The sequence below is a fragment of the Cenococcum geophilum genome, assembly GCF_001692895.1.
Source record: "Cenococcum geophilum 1.58 unplaced genomic scaffold K441scaffold_46, whole genome shotgun sequence".
Lineage (NCBI taxonomy): Eukaryota > Fungi > Ascomycota > Dothideomycetes > Gloniales > Gloniaceae > Cenococcum > Cenococcum geophilum.
The window spans coordinates 1,677-24,710 of record NW_027137604.1 but is presented as its reverse complement, the minus strand read 5'-3'; the positions used below and the strand labels follow the sequence as shown (position 1 = coordinate 24,710).

General features: G+C 40.7%; 2 protein-coding genes across 2 annotated transcripts; both read right to left on the bottom strand.

Moving 5' to 3' along the window:
• Positions 1–7,149: 7,149 nt before the first annotated feature.
• On the bottom strand, positions 7,150–9,232 carry K441DRAFT_617407 (flavin-binding monooxygenase-like protein; the record flags this gene model as incomplete). The annotated part of the gene is made up of 2 exons (XM_067645793.1): positions 8,978–9,232; positions 7,150–8,876 (listed from the first exon to the last, which is right to left on the bottom strand). The coding sequence occupies exons 1-2, from the start codon at positions 9,012–9,014 to the stop codon at positions 7,150–7,152; spliced, it is 1,764 nt and encodes a 587-aa protein (XP_067500024.1). The 5' UTR covers positions 9,015–9,232.
• A 685-nt stretch (positions 9,233–9,917) lies between these two features.
• K441DRAFT_459293 (zf-DHHC-domain-containing protein) lies at positions 9,918–11,993 on the bottom strand (the record flags this gene model as incomplete). Its single annotated transcript, XM_067641762.1, has 2 exons — positions 9,918–11,494; positions 11,792–11,993. Coding segments are annotated over 2 exons (1,779 nt in total), but the record flags the coding sequence as incomplete, so codon positions are not given.
• Between the last annotated feature and the right edge of the window lie 11,041 nt (positions 11,994–23,034).

Sequence of the window (23,034 nt, the reverse complement as noted above, 5' to 3'; positions counted from 1 at the left end):
CTTTAGGTCTTCCTTTAGCTGCTAGGTTGTATCCTTATAATATTTCCATTTAATCTTATAAGTTAGGCCCTAGGGGTCTTCGTTATATATATTAAAGATTTTCTTAAACTCCTATTTGTCTTCTATGTTGCCGTTATTATCTCTCTCTACTACTCGTCCTTATATATTACGGCGCTCTATAGTATTAATATTTGCTTAGCTAGGGATCTCTTTAGCAGCTTAGAGGCGGACCTTAGATATATAAAAGGATTTATTTACTTAGATATAGTCCGGGAGGTTTACTATAACTACCCCTTAGTATACTACGAGTATAGGGTACAGGCCATCCCATTTATTATCCCATTTCTTCTTAGGTCTATTTATCTTTATATTTTCTAAGCTAACTATAACTATATTACCTTCATAGAATAACGCGCTCTCGTCCCTATAGGTATTAGTATTATCTTTATAGCGTTACTATAAAATCCAGGCTAGGGCCTTAAGCTATATTAATATCCGCTTAAAGCGGTTAGCTATAGAGTCTGCGCGGAAGAACTCCTTCTTTACTTATACTAATAGTATTAGTAGATAGGGGCTAGCAGGCTTAATTCCGAGGTAAGGGTTAAAGCCATAGTTTATAAAAAACGGGGAGATGCCTATGCTCTTATTAACTTAGTTATTTATAGCAAACTTAGTAAGCGGTAGGTAGTTAACCTAGTCGTCCTATATAAAGCTAACAAAAGTATAAAGGTATTTATTTACGGCGGCGTTAATAATTTTAGTTTAGCCGTCCGTTTCTGGGTACTAGGCTAAGCTTAGTTATAAGGTTATCTTAAGGTGTTTACTTAGTTATCGCCAGAAGTTGCTAATAAATTATATGCCGTAATTAGAGATAATTGTGCTTAGTACACCGTAGAGCTTATATATGTTGTTAATAAAGCTATTAACTAACTCCTCTATTAAGAGTCCTATTACTAGAACGAGGTGTTATATTTTAGTTAGGCGGTCTATAATAATAAGGATATATTTATATACCTTACCGTGGCGTTAGTATACTAGCAGCGTTATAATATAGTTAATTAAGATATCGGTCTATGGGCAGGCGGGTAATTCTAGTGGCTTTAAAAAACCGGGCGGGGTAAAACGGGGGGTCTTAGTGCAAATGTATAGGGTATAGTCTTTAACAAAGGTAGCTGTAAACTAGGAGATTCCTAGCCACTAGTATATTTAGTTTAAGAGGTTAAGAGTCTTAACCTAGCTAGGGTAACTAGCGGGGCCGCTACTATAAGAGTAATAGGTAACTTTTAGGCGGAGGTCTAGGGCGTTAGGGACGAAGAGACGTTAGCGGAAGTAAATCTATCCGTTAATAATACTATATTCTAACTTATCGCAACAAAGTAATTTCCTAATTTTCTTTAGCTAATAGCGAGCTTTCCAATTACGTAGGGCTGCTACTATATCTCTTGCGAGTTTATTCTCCTAGTATCCTAACTAAATTAACTTATCTAGTAACTTTTTAGCTATTTTAGGGTCTAAAGCGGCTATAAACTCCGCGTTATTAGAGTTATAGGACTTATATAGTAATTCTTCTAAGATTATAAGGTTAACTTTCTAGGGCGGTATAATAACTTGGGCTCAGTAGCAAAGGCGTTTATTATTAACGTCCTTAGGCCTTATTCCTAGTAGCTAGCTTAGGGCGTTAGGGAGCATAGCTTTGCTATTAGGTCTATATATAATTACAAAGTTAAACTATAAAAGAAACTCTGCCTACCAGACTTAGCGCTAGTTTAGCTGCTTAGTAGTTATAAACGTCTATAGGTTCTTATAGTTGGTAATAATTTTAAACGGCTTCTTAGTCCCTTATAGCTTAGGACGCTATTCCTCTAAAGCCTTAATAATAGCTAGGAGTTCTTTATTATAGATCTTATAGTTATATTCTAGCGCGGAGTACTTTATAAAGAAGAATGCGACTAGTCTTAATTTTCCGTTATTATTATACTAGGAAAGGACTCCGCCAAAAGCCCAATTTAATACATCTATCTCTACCACTGTTTTCTTTATATAGTTATAGTATGCTAGTACTAGTGCTAAAGTAAAGGCTCCCTTAAGGGCCTTAAACGATTTAGCTTGTTCTAGTCCCTATAGCCATTTAATATCCTTCTTTAGAAGTTTTGTCATAGGTATAGCAATAGCAGAGTAGCCTTAAATAAATTATTAGTAAAAGTTCGTAAAGCTAAGAAATTATTATAGTTCTTTAATTAATATCGGGTCCTTCTATTCCTATAAGGCCTATATCTTCTTAGGGTCCATAGTTATACCATTAGTTAAGATAATTAAGCCAAGGTATTTTATTTTAGTAGAGTAAAACTTAGACTTATTAATATTAATCTAAAGTCCAGCATTACTAAGTCTTTAGATGACTTCATTTATATACTTAATATACTCGGCGCGTATTTTAGAAAAGATAAGGACATTATTAAGGTAGGCAGTGTAGTAGTCGTTAAGGGCGTTATATAGAATATAGTTAATATAGTTTTAGAATATAGTGGGTGCGTTATAGAGGCTAAATAGTGTAACTAGCATCTTATAAAGTCCGAACTGGGTAATAAATACTATAAGCCACTTATAGCCCTCCGCAATCCAAATCCGGTTAAACGCAGTAATTATATTAAGTTTAGTAAAGTACTTAGCGCCATAAAGTGCGTTAAGTGTCTTGCGGATTAGTAGCAGTAGGTATTAATTCTTAATAGTAACTATATTTAGGCCTTAGTAGTTATAGTAGATTTATATACTACCGCCAGGCTTAGCAGCGAGGAGGAGTAGTATAGTAGCTAGTAAGGTTAATTCGCGGATAAAACCCTTATCCAGCATCTTATTAATCCACTTCTTTATACACCTAAGTTTAGCAGGTAAGAGTAGTCTATTTTTATAATATAGGGCCTAGTTTCTAGGGGTAATCTTAATTTTATAGTCCTATGGTTAGTAAGGGGGCAGCTTATCTACATTTTTAGGAAGGAAGTACTTAATATATTTACTAAACTCCTTTAGTAGGCGTTATAGAATATCTTTACAGGTTAATCCTAGTTTGCCTTTTAGGAATTTTTTAATATTAGTATCAACTATCTTCCAACGTAAAAGCTTAGGTTTAGTTTTTAGATTTATCTTAAGGAAGTTATAGAAATAGGGGGAAAGCGCTTTACGGGCTTCCTTTATTATATAGTCGCCTTCTACTAGCCAGTAGAAAGACCTTTCTAATAGGTTTAGTACTTCTATTAGGCCTATAAGCAGCTCTTTAAGCAGCTGTTAGTGCTTATCTTATTTAACCAGTTCTACTAGCTCCGCTATATAGATCCTTATTACCTTTACGTCTTTTTATTTATAGAACTAGGTAAAATTAACAGCATAGGTATATTTAATATCGTCTAGGTTAGGGTATATCTAGCTCTCTAGTGCTACGGCTAGGCTAGCACGGCTTAGTCGGCCCAGGGGGGCGGAAATAAGGCAGCGGCCCTATATAGTACACGCGGGAGATAGGTATAAGGTTAGGCGTTATAGTGGCGCGGTTTCTATTATCTAGGTCTCAGTAGTTCTATAGCCAGTCCTTACTATAACGCAAGCTATAGTATATATATATAGTATATAGCTTAGTTCCAGGTATTAGGCTAGGCGGCTAGGGTTTAAATAATGCCTAGGTTAGGGTTAGTTTTTTAGTAGTAGCGGCGCAAAGTGGACCTTCTTCCTTAGTCTTGGCAGGGCTAGCTAGCCCGTTATTTTAGTCTTAAGTGCTAAGTTAGTCTAGTCTTCTACTATTTTATTTCTTTACAGCTATACGGGCTCCCCTTTATTAGAAACGTCTTCTACTATTAGGGCTTTATATATAGTCCTAGGCACTAGGCTTAGTAGTACTAAGTATCTATATAGGGCGTCCCTACTAACGTTAGCTATCCCCTATAAGAGGCAGTACCTAAAGTAGTAGTCTAAGTTAAAGCGGATCTTAAGTTTCCTAAAGCTAGGACAGGGCTTATACTTCTAAAGCTAGGGCATGCCTAAGATAATTAGGGTAGTAGGTAAGAGTTTAGTAATAAAAAAGAGCATAGCTTTAGTATAGAGGCCGATTAATATTTAGGTGGTAAAGTAGTCTATAATAAGTAAAGTTAGGATACTATTTACAAGGCGCAGTAGCCTAAGTACTAGCAGCTTCTTAGTTATAACGTTATACTTTCTTATAATAAACTCTATGTCGGTAAATGCCATTATAGTACTACCGGAGTCTACTAGGCTTACTATATTAATATAAACTTAGGGGTATAGGTTACGTAATAAGGAGAGTTAGGTTTAAATAAGGATTAATTTCTTATTACTATTTACTAATCTAAGATTAAGTAGCAGTTTACTAATAGAAAGGACTAATTAATCTAGTAATAGGGACCTAATCTTCTCATCTTCCTCCTTATATAGTTTAGACCCTTAGGCGTAACTTAGTCTAAGGGTTTACCTTTTAATAACTAAGGTATAGGGCTATCTTAACGGGGCGGTTTAGTGTCCATCTGGCTGGCGGTGTCTATCTCTATTTTAGTCGGGGTATAAGAAGATAATACCTCACCGACAATATAGCCGTGTTTGTATTCGCTAGCATAAAGTCACCAATACTAGGCGTTATTAACGGGTTAGGCTCCCATATAGGGTATAGTTTAGAGTAACTAAGCTATAGGGTTAAAGGGGGGGGGTTATCCACCGCGGCCATAATAGGCTTCGCGGTCGCCGCGTCTATAATAAACTCTATAATCACCGCGTCCGCAGTTATTTATTTACATCGTTTAACGGGATAGCATTAGGACTAGGTTTACTATCTTAGTAGGGTTATAGGCATCCTTCTAGTGGCTAGGTAGGCTATAGGCAAGGTATAATCTATTATTAACGCGGCGCTTACACTCCGTGTCTAAGATTCTATTAAGGTCTATAGGTTCTCCAGTCACTATTAGGGTTAGGGTTAATATAGGGGCAGGGGCTTAGGCAGGTAGGCGGTAGTTAGCGTTCTTCTTAAGGTTGGCTTAGTATGTATAGTTCGCGAGGTTCTTAGCAAATATATCCATCTGCTTGCTCCAACCTATATAATTACTATTATTAATTTTATAAGCCAGTCTAAGTACCAGCTCTTCCATCTTTAGAAAGATAAACTTTTAGAGTAGGTCTACCTTCTATTCATCTATCTTCTTAGCGCGGACTATTAGCTTATTAAGCTCTCCCTTCTAGGACTAGTAATTACGCTTACCTTAGGGGAAATAGTTAAGCTTATTCTTTATAACCTAGGTTATATTAAGGACCTTATAGTAGGCAGTAAGGTCTTTAAGCATATCTTNCTTAGTAGGCNATTTNNACNNANATATNTTGTTTAGGTTCTTATATATAAGCTCTAGGCCCTACTTAATAAACTTATAGGCCTTATCCTCTAGTATATCTAAGATATAAAGGATCTAGGACTAAACTATATTAAAGTAGTCCCAGTCCTAGTTAAAGACTCCCTTAATCTTAATATACCAGGTCTTAAAATTAGCTTATCATTCTAGCAGGGTACCTTTTCCGCTAAATATTAGCGGGTCTTTAGATCTCCGTTTTTTCTGCTAGGTTACTACTATTATTATAGGGGTTAATTATTTTAGAACGGTAATAGTCTCTACCTAGGAGTTAATAGTTCCTATCTAGAAAGCAATAAGGGCACTAAGGTTTTCGTTAGCTTTCTTATTAGCGGTGTTTGTATTATATATATACTATAATCCTACTTTAATATTATTAAGGAACTTATTAGTATAGTTAATAAGGGTAAGGTAAGCTTTGCTAGGCTTAAAGGTCTTAGGGTATAGTAGGGAGCAGCGGATTATTTACGCGATATTAGGGTATATCTCTATAAATAGGTCTATAAAAATATCGCGGGGGTTCTAGGTTTTGGCTATTTTGGCGTTATTAGTATCGCCTATTTAGGCGCTAGGTAAAAACTAAGAATTATTCTAGGACTATACTAGGGACGTATTAGTTTTAGCAGAGGTATATGTAGGTCGCAATTACTCTAGGGCGGAGGTTAATTAGCTAGGGTACGGGGAATTAGTGATCGCGACAGGGCGCAAATTAAAGATACCACAAACTGTCACAGTGCTGCAATAAAGTAGACTAAATAACTACGTTATGGTATGAAGAGGGGAAGAAGGTGGAAAGGGGGTATTATATACAAATAGTAGGGCCAGCCGCCAAGTCGCTAGTGGTGGGCCAGCCAACAGTAGGGAACAGTACGAGACAGTATGAAACAGTATGCGTCAGGTCAGTGCCGTGACATAAGGTCACTCATCCGCTCGTTGAGCGGCCAGTAGGTATGCTTTCTGTCTCCTCCCTAGTCTATGTCTGCGTATATATATAAAAATGGAACCCCCCTCCTAGGGCGCCGCTTCTCCAGCAGCGTTCTATTATTCTATTTTAAAAATGGCGTCAATTAGTCTCGTAGAGATTAACGTCGCGAATAATGCCGAACTACGCGCTAACGCGCAGAGCACACTATCTATGCAAGGGATACTTGCTTAACTAAGTAGCGGCGTAGATCTCAGCTAATTTCTAATCTAAAATAAAGAACTAGCCAATGAAGTAGATAAGGAGTAATTATTTAATAAGCCGTTAGTGCTATATAATAAAGTTTTAAAGGGGTAGAGGATAAGGTAGTTATTTTAGAAATAGAAGAGGATAATAACTGATAGCCTAATAATACAAAGGTATTCTATAGTAGTATATTAGTAATAAAGAACCTATTATAGCCTATTTAGTACTTAATAACTATTAAACCTAGCACTAAAAGAGAGTTGACGATCGCAGGTGGAATATACACATGTGGCTTGCTTTAGTAAAGTCAAGCCGTAGAATAGATGCATACAACATACGTCCGAAAGACCTTTTCTACCAGCCCCTATTTACCTCTTTACAGACTCTCCCCACGTCGTACAGCTAGTTTGCAGGAGACTTTTCCGTATAACAAACACCCTCCCCATGGATCCGGAGAGCTCTGATTCAATCAACCCTAGACCCGGACCACATCTCACCCTACTCTGGCAACCACCGGCTACTACAAACCACCCAACACGCAGATCATCCGCCCACCGCCTCCCTTCTCCACAAACCCCACCCACTCACCTAGCCTCGACTCCTCCACCTCTCCTTCCATTCCCCCACCAACCCCCTATAATCCTCCACCCCATACGCCCCCACCACCTCCCTCCACCCCCCCTTCCGCCTCCCCCTCACCCCGAGATCTCCAAGCAACAAATCCAAATACGGCACAGCATCGAACACAAAATCCGGCACCTGGCCCCCATACCCACACGGATAGCGCCACCGCCCCCACCTCGCCGCCCGCACCGCCTCCCACCGCGCCTCCTCCACGCCCTGCGGCACCCTCTCCAGCTCACCCGCAAAATACGCACAGACCCACAGCGCCTGCGCAGAGGCCGTGACAGACGTCGTGATGCTGGTCAGCAGCCCCGCGAAGGCGAGGGAGCGGGAGGTGATGAGGGGCGGCGGGACCATGAAGCGGTAGAGGCGGAGCGGGGTCGTCGTTGCTGCTGCATCGGCGACCCCACCTCCTCCGCCGCCCTCGCATCCTCCTCTGGCGGGGACGGGCGGCTGGGCGCGCAGGCGCGGGAAGCGGGCGAGGATCTCGGCGTCTGCTTTCTCGGCTAGGGCGGCGTGGGGGTCGGGCAGGGGGTGCGGGAGGCCGAGCTCGGCGGCGGTGGCGGCGGCGGAGGAGGAGGAGGCATGCAGGCGGAATTGAATTGGTGGGCCGGGTTTCCAGCCCGTGGCGCAGATGAGGGCGTCGCAGGGGAGGGTGGCGCCAGTGGAGAGGTGGAGCGCGTCGGGCGACAGATGCGATATCTCGGCGACGTGGACGCGGATCTGGCCGGCGCGGACTAGGGCGAAGAAGTCGGTTGGGTAGTTGAGGATGCCCAGCCCGCTGCCGATCCAGAAGGCGCTGTGCCACGGCTTCAGCTTTTTCATCTCAGCGTCCTTGTCGAAGCCGATCGCCGTGATCACGTCGGCCGACAGGATCTTCCAGAACAGGTCGACGAAGAAGCGGCCCAGGAACGTGCCGTGCAGGAAGTTTCTGATCCCACCATACCCGTCCTCGTCCCCCCAGATGCACGGGCTGAGCCAGGTCAAGAGCCGGATGTGCACGAGCTTCTCGAGCCACTTCTTCAGTGGCGTCATGTACGGCGGCGCCATCCACACGGGGCCCTTGCCCGAGGGCCGGATGACCATGTCGACGCGCACGCCAGCGGACGCGTAGGCGTAGGCGACGTCCCAGGCGGACTTGGCGCCGCCGAGCACCGCGACGTGCCGTGCGCTCTCGAGGCTCGCGGCGTGGTGCTGGAAGTCCTTGGAGTGGAAGAGCAGGCCGGCGAAGGCGCTGCTGCCGGGGATGTCGGGAATGTTGGGCTCGGACGTCAGGCCGGTCGCGACGATCAGCTTCTTAGTCTGGAGTTGCGACGAGATGGGCATGGCGTCGTCGGTGAGTTGCTCGCTGGCGGTGAGGGTCCAGCTGCCGTCGGCCGTCTGCTCGGCGCTCTCAACGGTCGTGTTGAAGCGTATGCGGCGGAAGACGCCGAAGTGCTCGGCGTACTTCGCGAGATATTGGTGCAGGACGGCTGCGGGGATGTGCTCGCCGGGCTGGACGCCAAACGTGGCACTGTCCATGGGGAAATCGGGGTACTCGTACGTGCCCAGCATGTTATTCGACCTCAAGCCAGGGTAGAGACGGTGTTTCGCCCACACGCCGCCCACGGTGGACGCGGACTCCAGGACAAGCACATTCTCGTCTGGATGCAGCTCGATGTATGTTTTTGCAGCTGCGAGGCCAAACCATCCTATCGAACGAGGTAAGTAAAGAGACAGGACAGGATCAAGAGACAACGACAAGCCAGCAGCGGAAATGAAACCAGTATATAAAAGTGACAAAAAACCTTACCTGCACCGACAACAACAAAGTCAAACGATTGCATCATTCACAGCTCGTATTTCAAAGATGAAAGACAATTGAGAGAAAAGGTTGAGTGTGCGCCGAGCTCAGGTGCCCCTGAACATGTCGCTTCGCTCTCCTCTTTGAGATATCGAGCATCTTAGCCAAGCAAACGTTTTTTCCCTGGCTAGCACGATGCTACGGTGTCCAGCTACATGTACACATTCTGGTGTTGCGTCTTCCATTTATCATGGCGAAGAGAAGTTGTCGTTGTCGTTCTCCGACTATGCCGCGCTTGGTTGGTATTCTCCACCAATGGCCGATTGGAGTAAAAACATCTCCCTTACTTCCCACCACTGATAAGTACCCAGCACACCAGGGGCTATTCATCTAGTCCTCACCGCACTACCCCAGCTTCAGATTAATGCCTCAAGTGCCTGATAATGGAATATAAAATGAGCTCACATAGAAGTCTTATCAAGCATACGAGGCCGTTGACAAAGGCGCCACTAGGGGACGATCAAATTAAGTGTGCGCCATATAAGCCGACCTGTCCTTCACAAGCTAGTGTTACAGGGAGGACGCTACACAAGGACCGGCACGGCGATGTCGTAATCGAAGCGAGATCTTCCCACCACCTCTAGCTCCAGCGAATCCGCAGCCACAAATTTCAAAGCATACTTAACCCCCCTTGTACAAATACACCACCAATCCCAAAACACTCTACCCGGACTACTTTTCTCATCCACAAACGGTGCGAAGAGATCAAGAAAAGCCAGCCGGAACGCCCATAAATGCAGCACAACAACACCTCTCCAACATTTAAAGCAAACCGCGTGAAATTACAAGGCCCCCCTCCTCAGCTCTCTCCACCCCACTCCTGCCACTCGTCCTCCCTCCGTTCGCGACTGCCCGCCGCGCTCCCGCTCCCACTCCCACCACCCCTCCCCTTCCCCTTCGGCGGCGGCTTAAGAAAATCATTTGGGATATCATTCCAGTTCCGTGTCGCCCTAACCCGCCGCCCCTTCCGGAGCCCCCTCCTCTCCGCCCTCTCCTCATCGCTACTAACCTCATACCCATCCTCCTCGTCCTCCTCTTCATCCTCCTCCGCATACTCGTACTGGTCCGCCCTCCTGCGCTCCAGCGTGCGCAGCGGCATATCCCCATCCGCATACATGCCCCTCTCACGGCCCAGGATCTGGTCCGCCTTCCCCGGACTACGCCGCCCCTCGAGCGGCACGGTCGCGACGCCAGTCGAAGTAGTGAGGTACCTATTCTCCGCCTCCTCGCGGCCGGGCGCCTGCCACTCTGGGCGGCGCGGCGCACGAGGCGTCGAAACCGGAGTCCCGTACGCCGGATGAGCGTTAGCGAAGTCGTGGCCGTGGCCGTGGCCATGCCGCATGATCCCGGCCTCGGTCGGCGAGTCGACGCCCCAGCCGGCGGCGCGCTCGCGCTCCTTCTGGATGCGGGCCTGGGTCTCGCGCTCGATGCGAATGCGCTCACGCGCCGCGAGCCACTTGGGGCTCGGGTCCCAGGTCCAGCCGTCGCCGAGCGTGTTGCTGATGGGCAGGAGCCAGAGGGATGGGGACGGGCCGAAGACGTGCAGGAGGTTGCGGCGCCAGCCGAGGTCGAAGGCGTTGGGGAGGCTGTCGCTGTCGCGCTCGTCGAGGTAGGAGTCGTAGCGCTCCATGTCGCGTTGGCGTTCGCGGCGCTCGTAGGACTCTGTGCGGGAATGGGCGGAGTAGCCGTTGCTCATGGGAGAGTTGCTGGAGTAGGGGTTTGCGTTGGGGGAGCGGGACGGTGAGCGGGCAGGGGAGGACTCGCCTTCTTCGGGCCTGGTGATGCCTGGGAGTGCGTTGGCGTGGATTTCTCTCAGCTGGTCACTGAGGCTTGGACGTCCGTTCGCTTCCGGGTCGACGTAGTTGCGGTTGTTGAGCTGTTGCCGCATTGAGTTACGGAGGGGAGATAAATAGCGAGTCTTCTCTAAACTCTCGATCGTGGTCTGTCCTTTGCTTGCTAGCCACAGATGCCACAGCGTGAAGCCAGTTATTACAAGTCCGATAATGCCGGAAAGCACTGCAAGCAACACGTAGTTCACCGGCATCATGGTTTCGGTATACCGGCCGTCGCTCATCACTTCACTCCAGACCCACGCTGAAGATGCAGCAAAGCACATCCAACAGAATAGCGTCAAGTACACGAGAAATAATACAAAGGCTTTATAGTTGCGTAGTCCAACACATGTTGCGAGCCAGGGGCAATGGTGGTCCATTTTCAAAACACAGCGTCGGCAAGAAGAGCAATGATGAGCGCGGTCTGGCTTCTTGGCCTGGCATTTCTTACAGAATCGGATGTCACCAGTAGATTTGACCATGAAAGAGGCATACGTCATTGATTCTTGTGTGGGAAGGTGGCTGTAGCCATTTTTAGTATTGAGGGGGGATCCCGGGTCCGTGAAGACGGCGGTGGTGTAGCTCCAGTTCAGGAGAAGGTAGAGGAGAATCCCAACCGCTGACGATGTTCTGCCTGAAAAACAAAGGATTAGCCCATGGATCAAAACTAGTATGTCAAGGCAACGTATGTGACAGGATCGATGCATGGTGATGGAGTTCCCCTTTTTATATCAGGCGCCCGAGGTTGGTTCAGACAGATTTGACCGGTTCTGAGGACTCATGATCGGGCGTGTTGAGGTCCTCTAGATTGGTATGCTTCTTTTAAAGCACGCTGTTGAACACCTCGGGTAGCTGTTGGAATGGCTCTTCTATGCATCGGTCCTGTTCCACACTTTTATAACAGCCCCTGAGAGGTGAAGGGATGGTCTACCTGTCCAAGTGTGCTTCGCAGGCACCATCCCTATACCAGCTTCAACCCATACGGCCCAAGTTGTCAAACCGTAGACGAAAGCTAGCGGAAAGTATGTCACGACGCTGCAACAGTAGCGCTCGCACTTTCTCGCCCAGGTCCTACTACGGCGCATGTTGTGGGAAGGTGAGGAAGGAGGCGATGGTGAGCCCAACGTGGCCATTGTAGGCAGCTATAAAGGCTGAGGGTGATTCAGGACTCGAGGGATTCGAGGTGCCGTAAATCCATCTACAGATGAGTTGCTGTGGCAGCTGTCGCCAGGGCTGAAGTTGAGGAGGCGGAGCAAGCGGGAAGGAGGGAGGAATTGGTGCAGGAAGCAAGGAGTTACCGCGCTATGGCTTGAAGATCGGGAATAGGAGAAATGAAGGACAAGCGGGATGACATCCAACTCGGCATCAGATCTACAAGTGACGACGGTGGCGGCGGTGATGGAGGGAGTGGATGCAGCAGGAGAAGTGGTCGTAATCGCCAGCATAACAGCGCTGAGAGGGAGAGGCTAGGGGTCCGTGGCTGCAGTTTCTGCACGTGATTTGTGGCGCAAGCGTGGACGCAGTTGACTCAGCATGCTCAGACTAACGTGTTTTATCAGTCATCCGGTAATATCAGTCATCCAGTAGCCCCAAAAACCACCAAAAATTGGGAAAATCGCATTTTGATATCTTAACAACGGCTTTATAATAAATTCTAAAATTCTATAACTAGCCTTTTATACCTATTCTAAGACTCCTATTAAAGTTCTAGAATAATAGGCCTAGCCGTTATTATGATATTATGTTTTATTAAGTTTTGGCCCCCAAATTTGGGCTAAATTACTATTCCTCTAGAATTACTTAATGAATTACTTCCAAAGTTAGAGTAGAGTCTTAGAATAGGTATAAAAGGCTAACTATAGAATTTTAGAATTTATTATAAAGCCGTTGTTAAGATATCAAAATGCGATTTTCCCAATTTTTGGTGGTTTTTGGGGCTACTGGATGACTGATATTACCGGATGACTGATAAAACACGTTAGTTAGTTAAGAAACCGATTTACCTCAGCGAGCTCAGACGCGATTTTTTAGCTAGCATCGGAATAACCTAAGCCGTCTTCCGAATTGCAAAATCACGTCTGAGAGGCTTTGGCGAGTTTTGTTAAAAGCATAAGCAAAATCCGTAAAACGGATATTACGGATATCTAATTTATTTATTCACACAACGTATTATTATTACTAAAAGTTAATATAATATTTTTAAGAACTAGGGCTTTTAAATGGTATAAATTTTATAATACGGCTATTGCTTAGTCCTAATATTAATTTCGTTAAAGTTAAAAAACGCGTTATTAAAAGCATAAGCATATATTGTATCTTATTAAATAGTCTGCTAATATAGATAAAACTATACAGATATATAGATATCTACTACTTAAAGCTATTGCAACACTTAGAAGGTGCTATAGTTAGGTCCTTCCTTNAAAATATCCNCCCTTGGCCCGGAGTGCCTCTGCTACTACTAGGGGGTAAGCTTTGGGCAGAGTCTCGTGCAGAGCTTCGTGCAGAGCCTCAGTAGAGCTTTGTGCAGAGCTTCGTGTAGAGCCTTAGTAGAGCTTCGTGTAGAGCTTCGCGCAGAGCTTCGTGTAGAGCTTCGCGCAGAGCTCCGTGCAGAGCTTCGTGTAGAGCTTGGTGTAGGGCTTCGTGCAGAGCTTCGTGCAGAGCTTCGTGCAGAGCTTCGTGCAGAGCTTCGTGCAGAGCTTCGTGCAGAGCTTCGTGCAGAGCTTCGTGCGAGCTTCGTGCAGAGCTTCGTGCAGAGCTTCGTGCAGAGCTTCGTGCAGAGCTTCGTGCAGAGCTTCGTGCAGAGCTTCGTGCAGAGCTTTTGCAGAGCTTTAGTGGAGCTTCCTGCAGGTCTCCCCCTGAGCTTCGTTCCGCAGAGCTCTCGCAAAGCTCCACAGCTCTACGCAGAGGGCTGGTGGCGTGGGCGTAAGCGTTCAGCGTTGGTGTTTACTGCGCGGCTCGGCGAGGTAGAATTAGGGCCTCTACCGCAACAAATTCCTCTTAACGTCGCGCGTGTATAAGAAGCTGAAGATCTTATAACTTATAGAGTAGGCTTTTCTCTATAATTTGGTGTAATTTTTATGTTAATAGGTATTGTGGAAGGGTAGATTAATTTTGTTAAAGTTAATAAGGTCTTCTTATATAAACCATATTTAGGTTTTCTATAAAGCTCGCCAAAGTGCCTTAGACTAAGAAAACGATTACCGTTCTAAATTAGCTTAGCGGACGGTGCGGATATTCCTATATCCGCATAATCGATTTCTTGGTATGAGAGGCCTGGCTGATCGTCGGTTAGCCGAAAAATTACGTGTTCAGCCAGCCACCTAGGTTAGATTTGAGGATCTCCATAGCGCCACTAGCGCCAAGCTGAGGAGATTCGCGTATCTAGGGCCACCCGCTGATTGAGCCGCTGATTGACCCCGACCGTAGGGTAATTAGGGGCATTAGGGCCCCAAGTATATATAAAAAAGTCCTCTCTGCCTAATCCTCAATCGCGGCAGCACGTCTACTATTATACCTACTATATAAGATAGCGCTGACCAACCGCGTAGAGATTAATATTACTAATAATGCCGAATTACGCGCTAACGTGTAGTATGTCCTTACCCTTACGCGTGCTATAAGGCCTAAGAACACGTCTTTAACGTACAATCTAAAGTAGAAGGAGTTTAAGGTAATACCCCCCCTCTTCTAAAAGCATCGCGGCCCGTAACTAACACGTTATTTAGCCCTAGGCCTTTTATAAATAGAAGCAGTACTATAATAGCAATACCGTTACGGAGAATAAGCTACTTCTTTTTCTTATTAAGGAGGTTATAAGCTAGCCCTTAAAAGGGAAGAGCCGTAAAGCTAATATTAACGTACCCTAAGAGGAGACGCGGCTCTTATGGCGGTTAGTTTGCAGCTATATTACCGCTCTAACGGACCTCTATTAGATGTAGAAAGCCATAAAAATAAATAGCTACCCGTCTCCGTAGAAGGACAGCGTTAGGGAGTACCTAAAAACGCTATAGCGGAGGGATACGCAGCGTAAGAAAGAGCAGTTCGCTAATAAGGGTAGAGATACCCTCCTTAATAGCTATACTAAGGACAAATTCCAGAGCGTTTACTATAAGCTTTAGGCTAGGGGCGCTGCCTTGTCCCTAGAGTGCTACTTCTATACGCTTATTAATATCCTGCTAGGCCACTATATACTTACCCGCGGCGGTAATAGATACTCCGCCAAGATCTTAGATCTATTTACCTTTAAGTTTAAGGGTAAAGGCCCTACGCGCTATATGCCCTTAATATTTACTATACGCGTAGGTAAGTAGAACTAGTATAGCCGCCTTAAGACTATTAGGGCCCTACGGAATAGAAAGCCGCTTATTTATATACTTAGCGGGCTAGCTTTCTATCTCTTATACCGCTAGAATCTTAGTATAAAGCCGTTCCCGGACTTTAGTAGGCGCTTAGTATAGTATAATATATACCTAATTAAGAGCGGTAGGGACTGTAAGGCGGCCCTTTATAACGGAACCTTATAGTAGGTACTACGATGGGCTCGTTATTAGGCTAGGTGTGTAGGTAAAGTAAGTTAAAGTTAACAACGTAATAATAACTAGTGGAGTAGTTGCCTAATAGATTAACTCTAATTATATTCTAAGAATTACTATAAAGAAGGAACTATCTAGGTAGGGACTGTGGTCCTTTAAATATATAACTATACTCTTAAGAAATCTTCCTTATATATAATATACGTGTGCTCTATCTACTCTATTATAGATTATATAGATTATATAGATTATACAGATCACCCCACATGACCTCGGTTACTATTTCTCGTCATATAGCTCTACCAGCTCCATCCTAGACTATGCCTAAATTAACTAACTAGCTTCTTTCGACTCTTCCCTAAGTAGTTATAATATTGTACTTAAAGCGTCCATAACACTATCTCCCTCCTTTTTATCTTTGTCCTTAAAGATCCTAAACATCTCTAAGTTATTTACTAGAGGTATAATATCCGTCTAATTAATTTGGTTAATATTATTGCTTATTATACCTAAAGCAATTTCTTCTTCTTTAACTGCTCGTCGTGCTTATACTATTATTATAATATTATCTCTTAGTGAGATTATACCGTCTCTGTGTTCTTATTATTTAAAAGAGGGGTTAGTTTATATTACGTTAGCGAACCCATCTTCGTAACAACCGTTCTTTTACTTAGAGTGCACTAAAGCGAATATTTGTTTGTCCTATGACGTTCGCTCCGTCTCTAATGCCAAATATACGCAACCTATTACTCTTAATAGTCGTCTAGTTCCCTAATTAATTTATCTTAGGGTCTTATATTTAATCTACTATTACGCGGCTAGATAATAAACTATTTATTGCTTTTGCGGAACTGCGTTGTTCCTAGGACGCTAAATAGGAGGCTGCCAATACTTAGTAAAGGGCCCTTAAGTCTTATCTGGCTGCGTCTACTCAACTAATCTATCTTAAGAAGGTTCGTAAGAAGGTATATTCTAAGGAGTGGAAACTTATAGAATAGGGTTTATAGGAACTTAGTAATAAAAGAATGGATTCTCCTCTAATAGAGAAGGAAATAGATCTAAGTAGTTCGGTAACTGCTCTTCTTAGATCCCCCTTAAGTGACTTATTCTTTAGCGATCCTTCTTTATTAATACTGCCTAACCTAATCTCTTTTAATACTTTCGTACCTTTCCTATAGCGTTCTTTAGATTCTTTAGTAGCTCCTAGGTAGTCTTAGTATAGCCTATCCACTTAACCTTGTACTATATTTTATTATTAATATCCTTATAATTAACAATCTTCGAAACTTGCCATTTATCCTCTTCTTATCCTCTATATATGTCTGCCTTATAAACTAGTAGCTTAACATTCCTATATACTAGCTCTAGTATTATAATATACTATATAAGGTAGATCTTTATTTTGGCTAGTAGGTTTAACTTAAATATAACTGGTGAAATCTTCTACGTAATTTTAAAAGGTCCTAGTCTAATGTAGTCTAATTTCTTGCTTAGTTGTTAACTCTTAAAATTTTTATATAATAGCCATACTTTACCTCCCTCCTTAAGATCTAGTCCCTTAGATCTTTTAGCATTATAGTACCTTTTTATTCTCTCTTATACTTTCTTTACTAATTCCATAAGGTCTATATAAAGATTCATTAACGTCTTTATCCTTTCTTTAGCTCTGCTACTTATTTTCTTTACTTATTATAGTAATAACGATATTCTTAGCTTATATCTATAATTTGCTTTAAATAGTAATATACTTATTCCTTTTTAAGGTGTTGCATTATATACAAACTATATAACTAGTAATAGCGATACCCAGTTATTCTGCGCGTAATTAATATAGTGCCTTAGATACTACTCTAGTGTTTAATTTAATCTTTCCGTTTAACCGTCTATCTATAAATAATATACGGTAAAAGTCGCTGCTTTAACTCCTTGTTCCGCTAAGAATACTTCCTAAAATGCTACTATAAATCTTAGATCTCTGTCTAATATAATCTTACTTAATACTCCATGCCTTATAAACACTTCTTTAATATAAATTCTAGCGATATCTTCCGCTAAGATTTCTTCTGTATATGCTATAAAGTATCCCCACTTTATAAGCTTGTTTACTATTACTAAGATTATATCCTAATCTTATCCGGTAATAGGATCTCTTAATTTTAGTAACTTAATAATAAAGTCCTATAATATAACCTTCTATAGTCTTTCTGGTGTTTTAATAGGTTATAGCCCTTTATACGGCTTATGCCTTATTAGTTTATTTCTTTAGCAATCTAGATATTCTTTTATAACTTTTCACGCTAAGCCCTAGATTTTATTAATAATATATTCCTCTTAGAGTCTTAATACTAAGCCCATAGCTCCATTATATCCTTAAGTTAATCCCTTATAAAATTCTTTCATAAATTGCTCTGCTATGCTTCTTAGGATATACTTAGCTTCTCGGTTTTCGTATATATCCATCTATAGATCTTTTAGCTATGCTTCTAGAATTCTTTATACCTAAAAGCTTTCTAGTGTCTTATAGACTCTTTTTAATTTATCTTCTTAAGTTGCTGTAATTTTTAGATAATTGTACCTGATTAATCCATCTATATCTTTTTATAGTAAAGCCCCTAATAGCTTCTTATTGTTCTATAGTTTAGCCTTATAACTTAAAGTATCTACTCTCGTATTATCTGTACCCTTAGTATACTAAATCTTAAAATAGTATTCCGTAAGCATCTCTGCCCATCTAACCTATCTTTAGTTAAGTTCCTTTATTATTAGGAATCCTATTAGGTTCTTATAATCCGTCTTAACTATAAATAGTTTTTCTATACCTTGTAAGAATACTCTTTATTTCTTTAGTGCTATAACTATACCTAATAACTCCTTATTGTAAATGTTATAGTTTAACTCTAGTAGTATTATCTTTTAACTATAGTATGCCACTAGGTGCTATCTATCTTAATATTTCTATATAAAGTATACCCCTAGTATATAATCTAATGCATCTATCTCTATAACCGTCTCTAGTTTTGGTTAATAGATTTTAAGAACTAGCTCCTAGGTAAACAACTCCTTAACTTTTTTAAAAAGTTTTTACTATTCCTCTCCCTATACCTATAGTTCTTCTTTCTTTATTAATCGCGTAAATAGTTTAATATCTTTTAACCATTACGCTATAAACCTTTTATAGTAATTGCAAAACCCTAGGAATAATCTTAACTACGTAATATTCTTTAGTTCTTACTAATTCACTATAGCCTTAATCTTCTTTAAATCTATACTAAGTTGGCCTAGTTTAATAATAAATTTAATAAAATTGGTCTTCCTGGTAAAGAACTCGCATTTCTTAATTATTACTAGCATTTATTCTTCCTGTAGTCTCTTTAAGACCTATTTAACGTATTCTCCGTGTTCTTCCTTACTTATTAAGTAGATAATAATATTATTAAGGTATACCATAATAAATTTATCCAAGTATTCTCCTAATATATTATTAATACGCTTCTAAAACGTTGCTAGTACATTTATAAGCCCGAATTATATAACTAATAGTTTATATAGTCCTTCCTTTAACCTAAAGGCTGCCTTTTATTTATTACCTTCCTTAATCCTAATCTAGTAGTACGCCTATCTTAGATCTATCTTTATAAAGATTTACGTATTACCTATCCTATCTTAGATTTCGCTAATTAAGGGTAAAGGATACCTATCCTTTTTAGTAATACTGTTTAACTATCTATAGTTAATATATAGCCTTAGTTTACCATTCTTCTTTAGTATAAATAGTACTAGATAACCCGCTAATGACTACGATAGTCTAATATATCCCTTTTATAGGTTTTCCTAAACAAACTCTTTTAATACTCTACCTTCTTCTTTAGTAAGCTTATAGATTAGAAAAAACCTTAGACTTATTCCTAGTTCTAATTCTATCTTATAGTCCCATACTATATATTTTAACAGCTTTTTACTTTCTAGTAACTAAAGTTTCTTACCGTACTTATAGTATCTCTTTAGTATATAACTTAGTCCTTTTTCTATTTCTTTATAGGTTGCTTTTACTTAGTACTATACCAACTTAGCTTATTATCGCAACTTGCGGCATTAAGTATCTTTAATATTAACCTAACCTATAACCTAATCAATCTTTAGATTATATTCCTGTAACTAAGGTATTCCTAATACTACCTTATTGTTTCCTAATAGTAATATATTAAAAGACATCTTAATCTGTCTCCCTTTAATGGTTAACTAAATAGGTCCTATTTTAAGATTAATAATGCCTCCTCTATAGGCTATTAGATCTCCTAAAATTGTCACTAATAAGTAAGGTTCCTCCTTTTACTTATAAGGTAAACCTATTCTTTTAACTACTGTTAGTAAAATATGGTTCCTTATTACTCCACTATCTATTAACACTTTAAACTATTAATCCTACTATTTTACTCATAAATTTAGGTATTATCCTTAAATTCCTTTAAGGGTCTAAGGCTCTACTACTAGCTCCCTCTAGTTCTATAGGCCTCTACTTTTCCTAACTATTAGCTACTTAATCCTGTTTGTACTTAGTCTAACTTAGGTTAATACTTAGTTTACTTTTTATCTTTAATATACTATAGACACGTGTTCTCTAGGTATTCCCACCACTATTATCCGTCTAGGTATTCTTTTATAAGGAATTTTTTTAGTTAAAGTATTAAGTTACCTAACTCCTAAACTTCTACTAGATACTAGCTATATATATACTTAGCATTCCGGTATTTCTATTCCTTAGTTATCTAATATATTCTTATAGGATATTTTCAATGCTTATCTTTTAGTGCTTTGTATATGTTACACGCATCGTCTATATATGCGATCTACGTTAATATATAGTATACTAGGTGCTTTAGGTCAACTCTTAGCTCGTCTTTATTCTTAAGTTTAAACCTCTATCGTATTAATCTAAACATTACGACTTTATTTATAGGTATTAAGATACGTCTCTTACTTCTCTAGTCCTCTAAACATTCCTTTAGATCTCTTAATGTTATAATTAAGGCTCTCTTAATATAACTTATTGCTTTTTCCATAATTAGGTGGTTTTAGATAACTTTTTCGTTTAACCACATATAGAAATCTTCCCATTCGTCGTTGTGCCTCTACCTATACCACTTTTAGTATAGCTACTAGAGTATATACGGCTCGTCCATAAGGAAGTATCTTCTTATTACTGCGTCATAACAGCCCTTTATATATCGTTCTTTAAATCTAGCTAAAATCCCTAGATCCTCTTCTTATTCTAGTTTAGTAAGCCACTTAGCTCTTAGTATACCTACTCTAGGCCTATTAGTAATTCTTTGTACTAATACTCTATCCCTTATATATCCCAATATACTAGATCTCTTATCTAGTTTCTGTTCTTGCTATAAGGTAATTCTTACTCTAAATTCCTCTATAGTTTCTTTCTTTTCGCGTCTTATAAGTAGATCCTTAAAGTCTTCTTACTTCTTAATCTTGGTATTAACTTTTCGATCTTTAGGCTAAATATTATATTCCCCTAGTAAGTCTTCTAGGTCTATATATTTGTCTCCTAGTCTAGTTACTATTTATATTACGGATTCTCTAATCTAGTTAATAGTCCTTATTTATGTTTTAAAATCTTAGTCCTATAAAATTCTTAATCCTAAGCTTGCTTCTAACTTAAGCTTAGCTCCTCCCTTAGTCTAACTAGGCTTATTTAGTGTTCTTATCTCGTCTTAAAAGTCTTAAATCTCACTTATCTCGTCTTAAGAGTCTTATACCTATAGGAAACTCTATCCCAAGCTTATTTATATATCTTTAAACTAAGCTACTGCCCTACTCCATTAATTTTTGTCCATTATAGGTCCTTAGGTCTGCCTCATCTCGTCTTAAGAATCTTAGTTATCTCTTATCTTATTATAAGAATCTTAAGCCTTTAGCTTCTTGCCTTTTCTAAGTACTAAAGTAGTTTGCTGTCCTACTTCTCTTACGTCTTATAAAGCGATAGACATTATATCTAGTGGGGTCTTAATCCCTACTAATATTCCCTATTCTATAATAGAATTATCTTCTACCTCTATTATAATATCTCTAAGGTCTACGTGCTCCCAGTAAGCCGCCTTCATCGCCTTATTATTACGGAATGTTTCGCCTTTATTAGATTTATTGTCTTTAATATCCGGTCTACGAACTGGTTTATTAGTTCCTCTACACTCTATAGATTTTAACTCTTATAGCTAGTAGCTTGCGCCGTACTTAGCGTCTTTATAAATTTGGTATATGTTATTATAACAAAATATAAAGCTTTTAATTAAACATTCCTTTATTCCTCGTAGTATATTATTATCCCTCTATATATATATATCTTCTACTATTAATCTGGTTCCCTTTATTACATAGTAACTCTAACTATCTTTACAATCCCTTATAAAATAACCCTACTTTCCGCAATTTATATAAGCTCCATCTTTAAACTATTAACTTTACTATAGAGTCCGCCTAAACATCTTCTGCTACTAAGATCCCTGGTTTAGCCTCTACTCCTTAGTCCTATAATTACTAGATCCTTAACCTCTAGGTTTTTACAGTTTCTTACTCCATCTCTTATAGGCTTCTTTAGTACTACTTAGGTCTATTAGCTCTACGCCATACCATAGTTTCTAACTTAGCTTTGGTTGTTGCGTACTTTACATCTTATATAACTGTAGAACTCTATCCTAACCTCTCTTAGTCTATTCCCTCTAGTAAATCCAATTATTAATCTTAATCGCCTAATCTATTAAGTCCCTTAAGGTGTCCGCATCTTCTATTAGAATAATTACGTCCTAGACTTTAGCCTTAAGTCCTTACTTATACTATGCCATAAGTGCCTTATTATTCCACTCTACTTATATCGCTAGCGTCTAGAACTATATCATATACTTAATTGCCGAGGTTTATTGCGTAATATCTTAGAGTTTTCTTTCCGCCGTAGTTACTGCCTCTAGGTCTCTAAATATTTATATAAGTCGTTCTACAAATCCTTCCTAGCTTAAGAATATAAATCGCACCTCTTAATTAGTGGTTGTCATTCCATTTATCTATATTTCTATAAGGTAAGGCTTAAACCACTTAAGTGCTCTTCCTAATAGGAATAGTCCTGCATAGGCTATTCAATCTATAGGTGTTAGTAGCTTTACCCCTTCCTACGTAACTTTAAAGTGCATTTACGTAAGGAATCCCTTAAGCTTCGATCTCTCTCCTAAGAATCTTTTAATTAATAGTAACTTAACCTTTACTACTCTAATCCCGTTAACCCTTTCTTCTAATGCTGCATTATTAGCTATTAACTAGTTAATTACCTCTTATAGTTGTCCGACCGTCACAGGTTGCTATAAATTAGTATCTGCTATACTAGTGTCGTTTCCTAACCTTAAAGTAGTTGCCGCCGTCAATGGCGTTATAGTGGCTATCTTTAGTGGCATATTATTTAACTTTCTATACTTATAACCGTAACTGGGTAGTAATTATATAACGGAACCTTGTAGTAGATACTACGATGGGCTTATTATTAGGCTAGGTATATAGGTAAAGTAAGTTAAAGTTAACAACGTAATAATAATTAGTGGAGTGGTTGCCTAACAGATTAACTCTAATTATATTCTAAGAA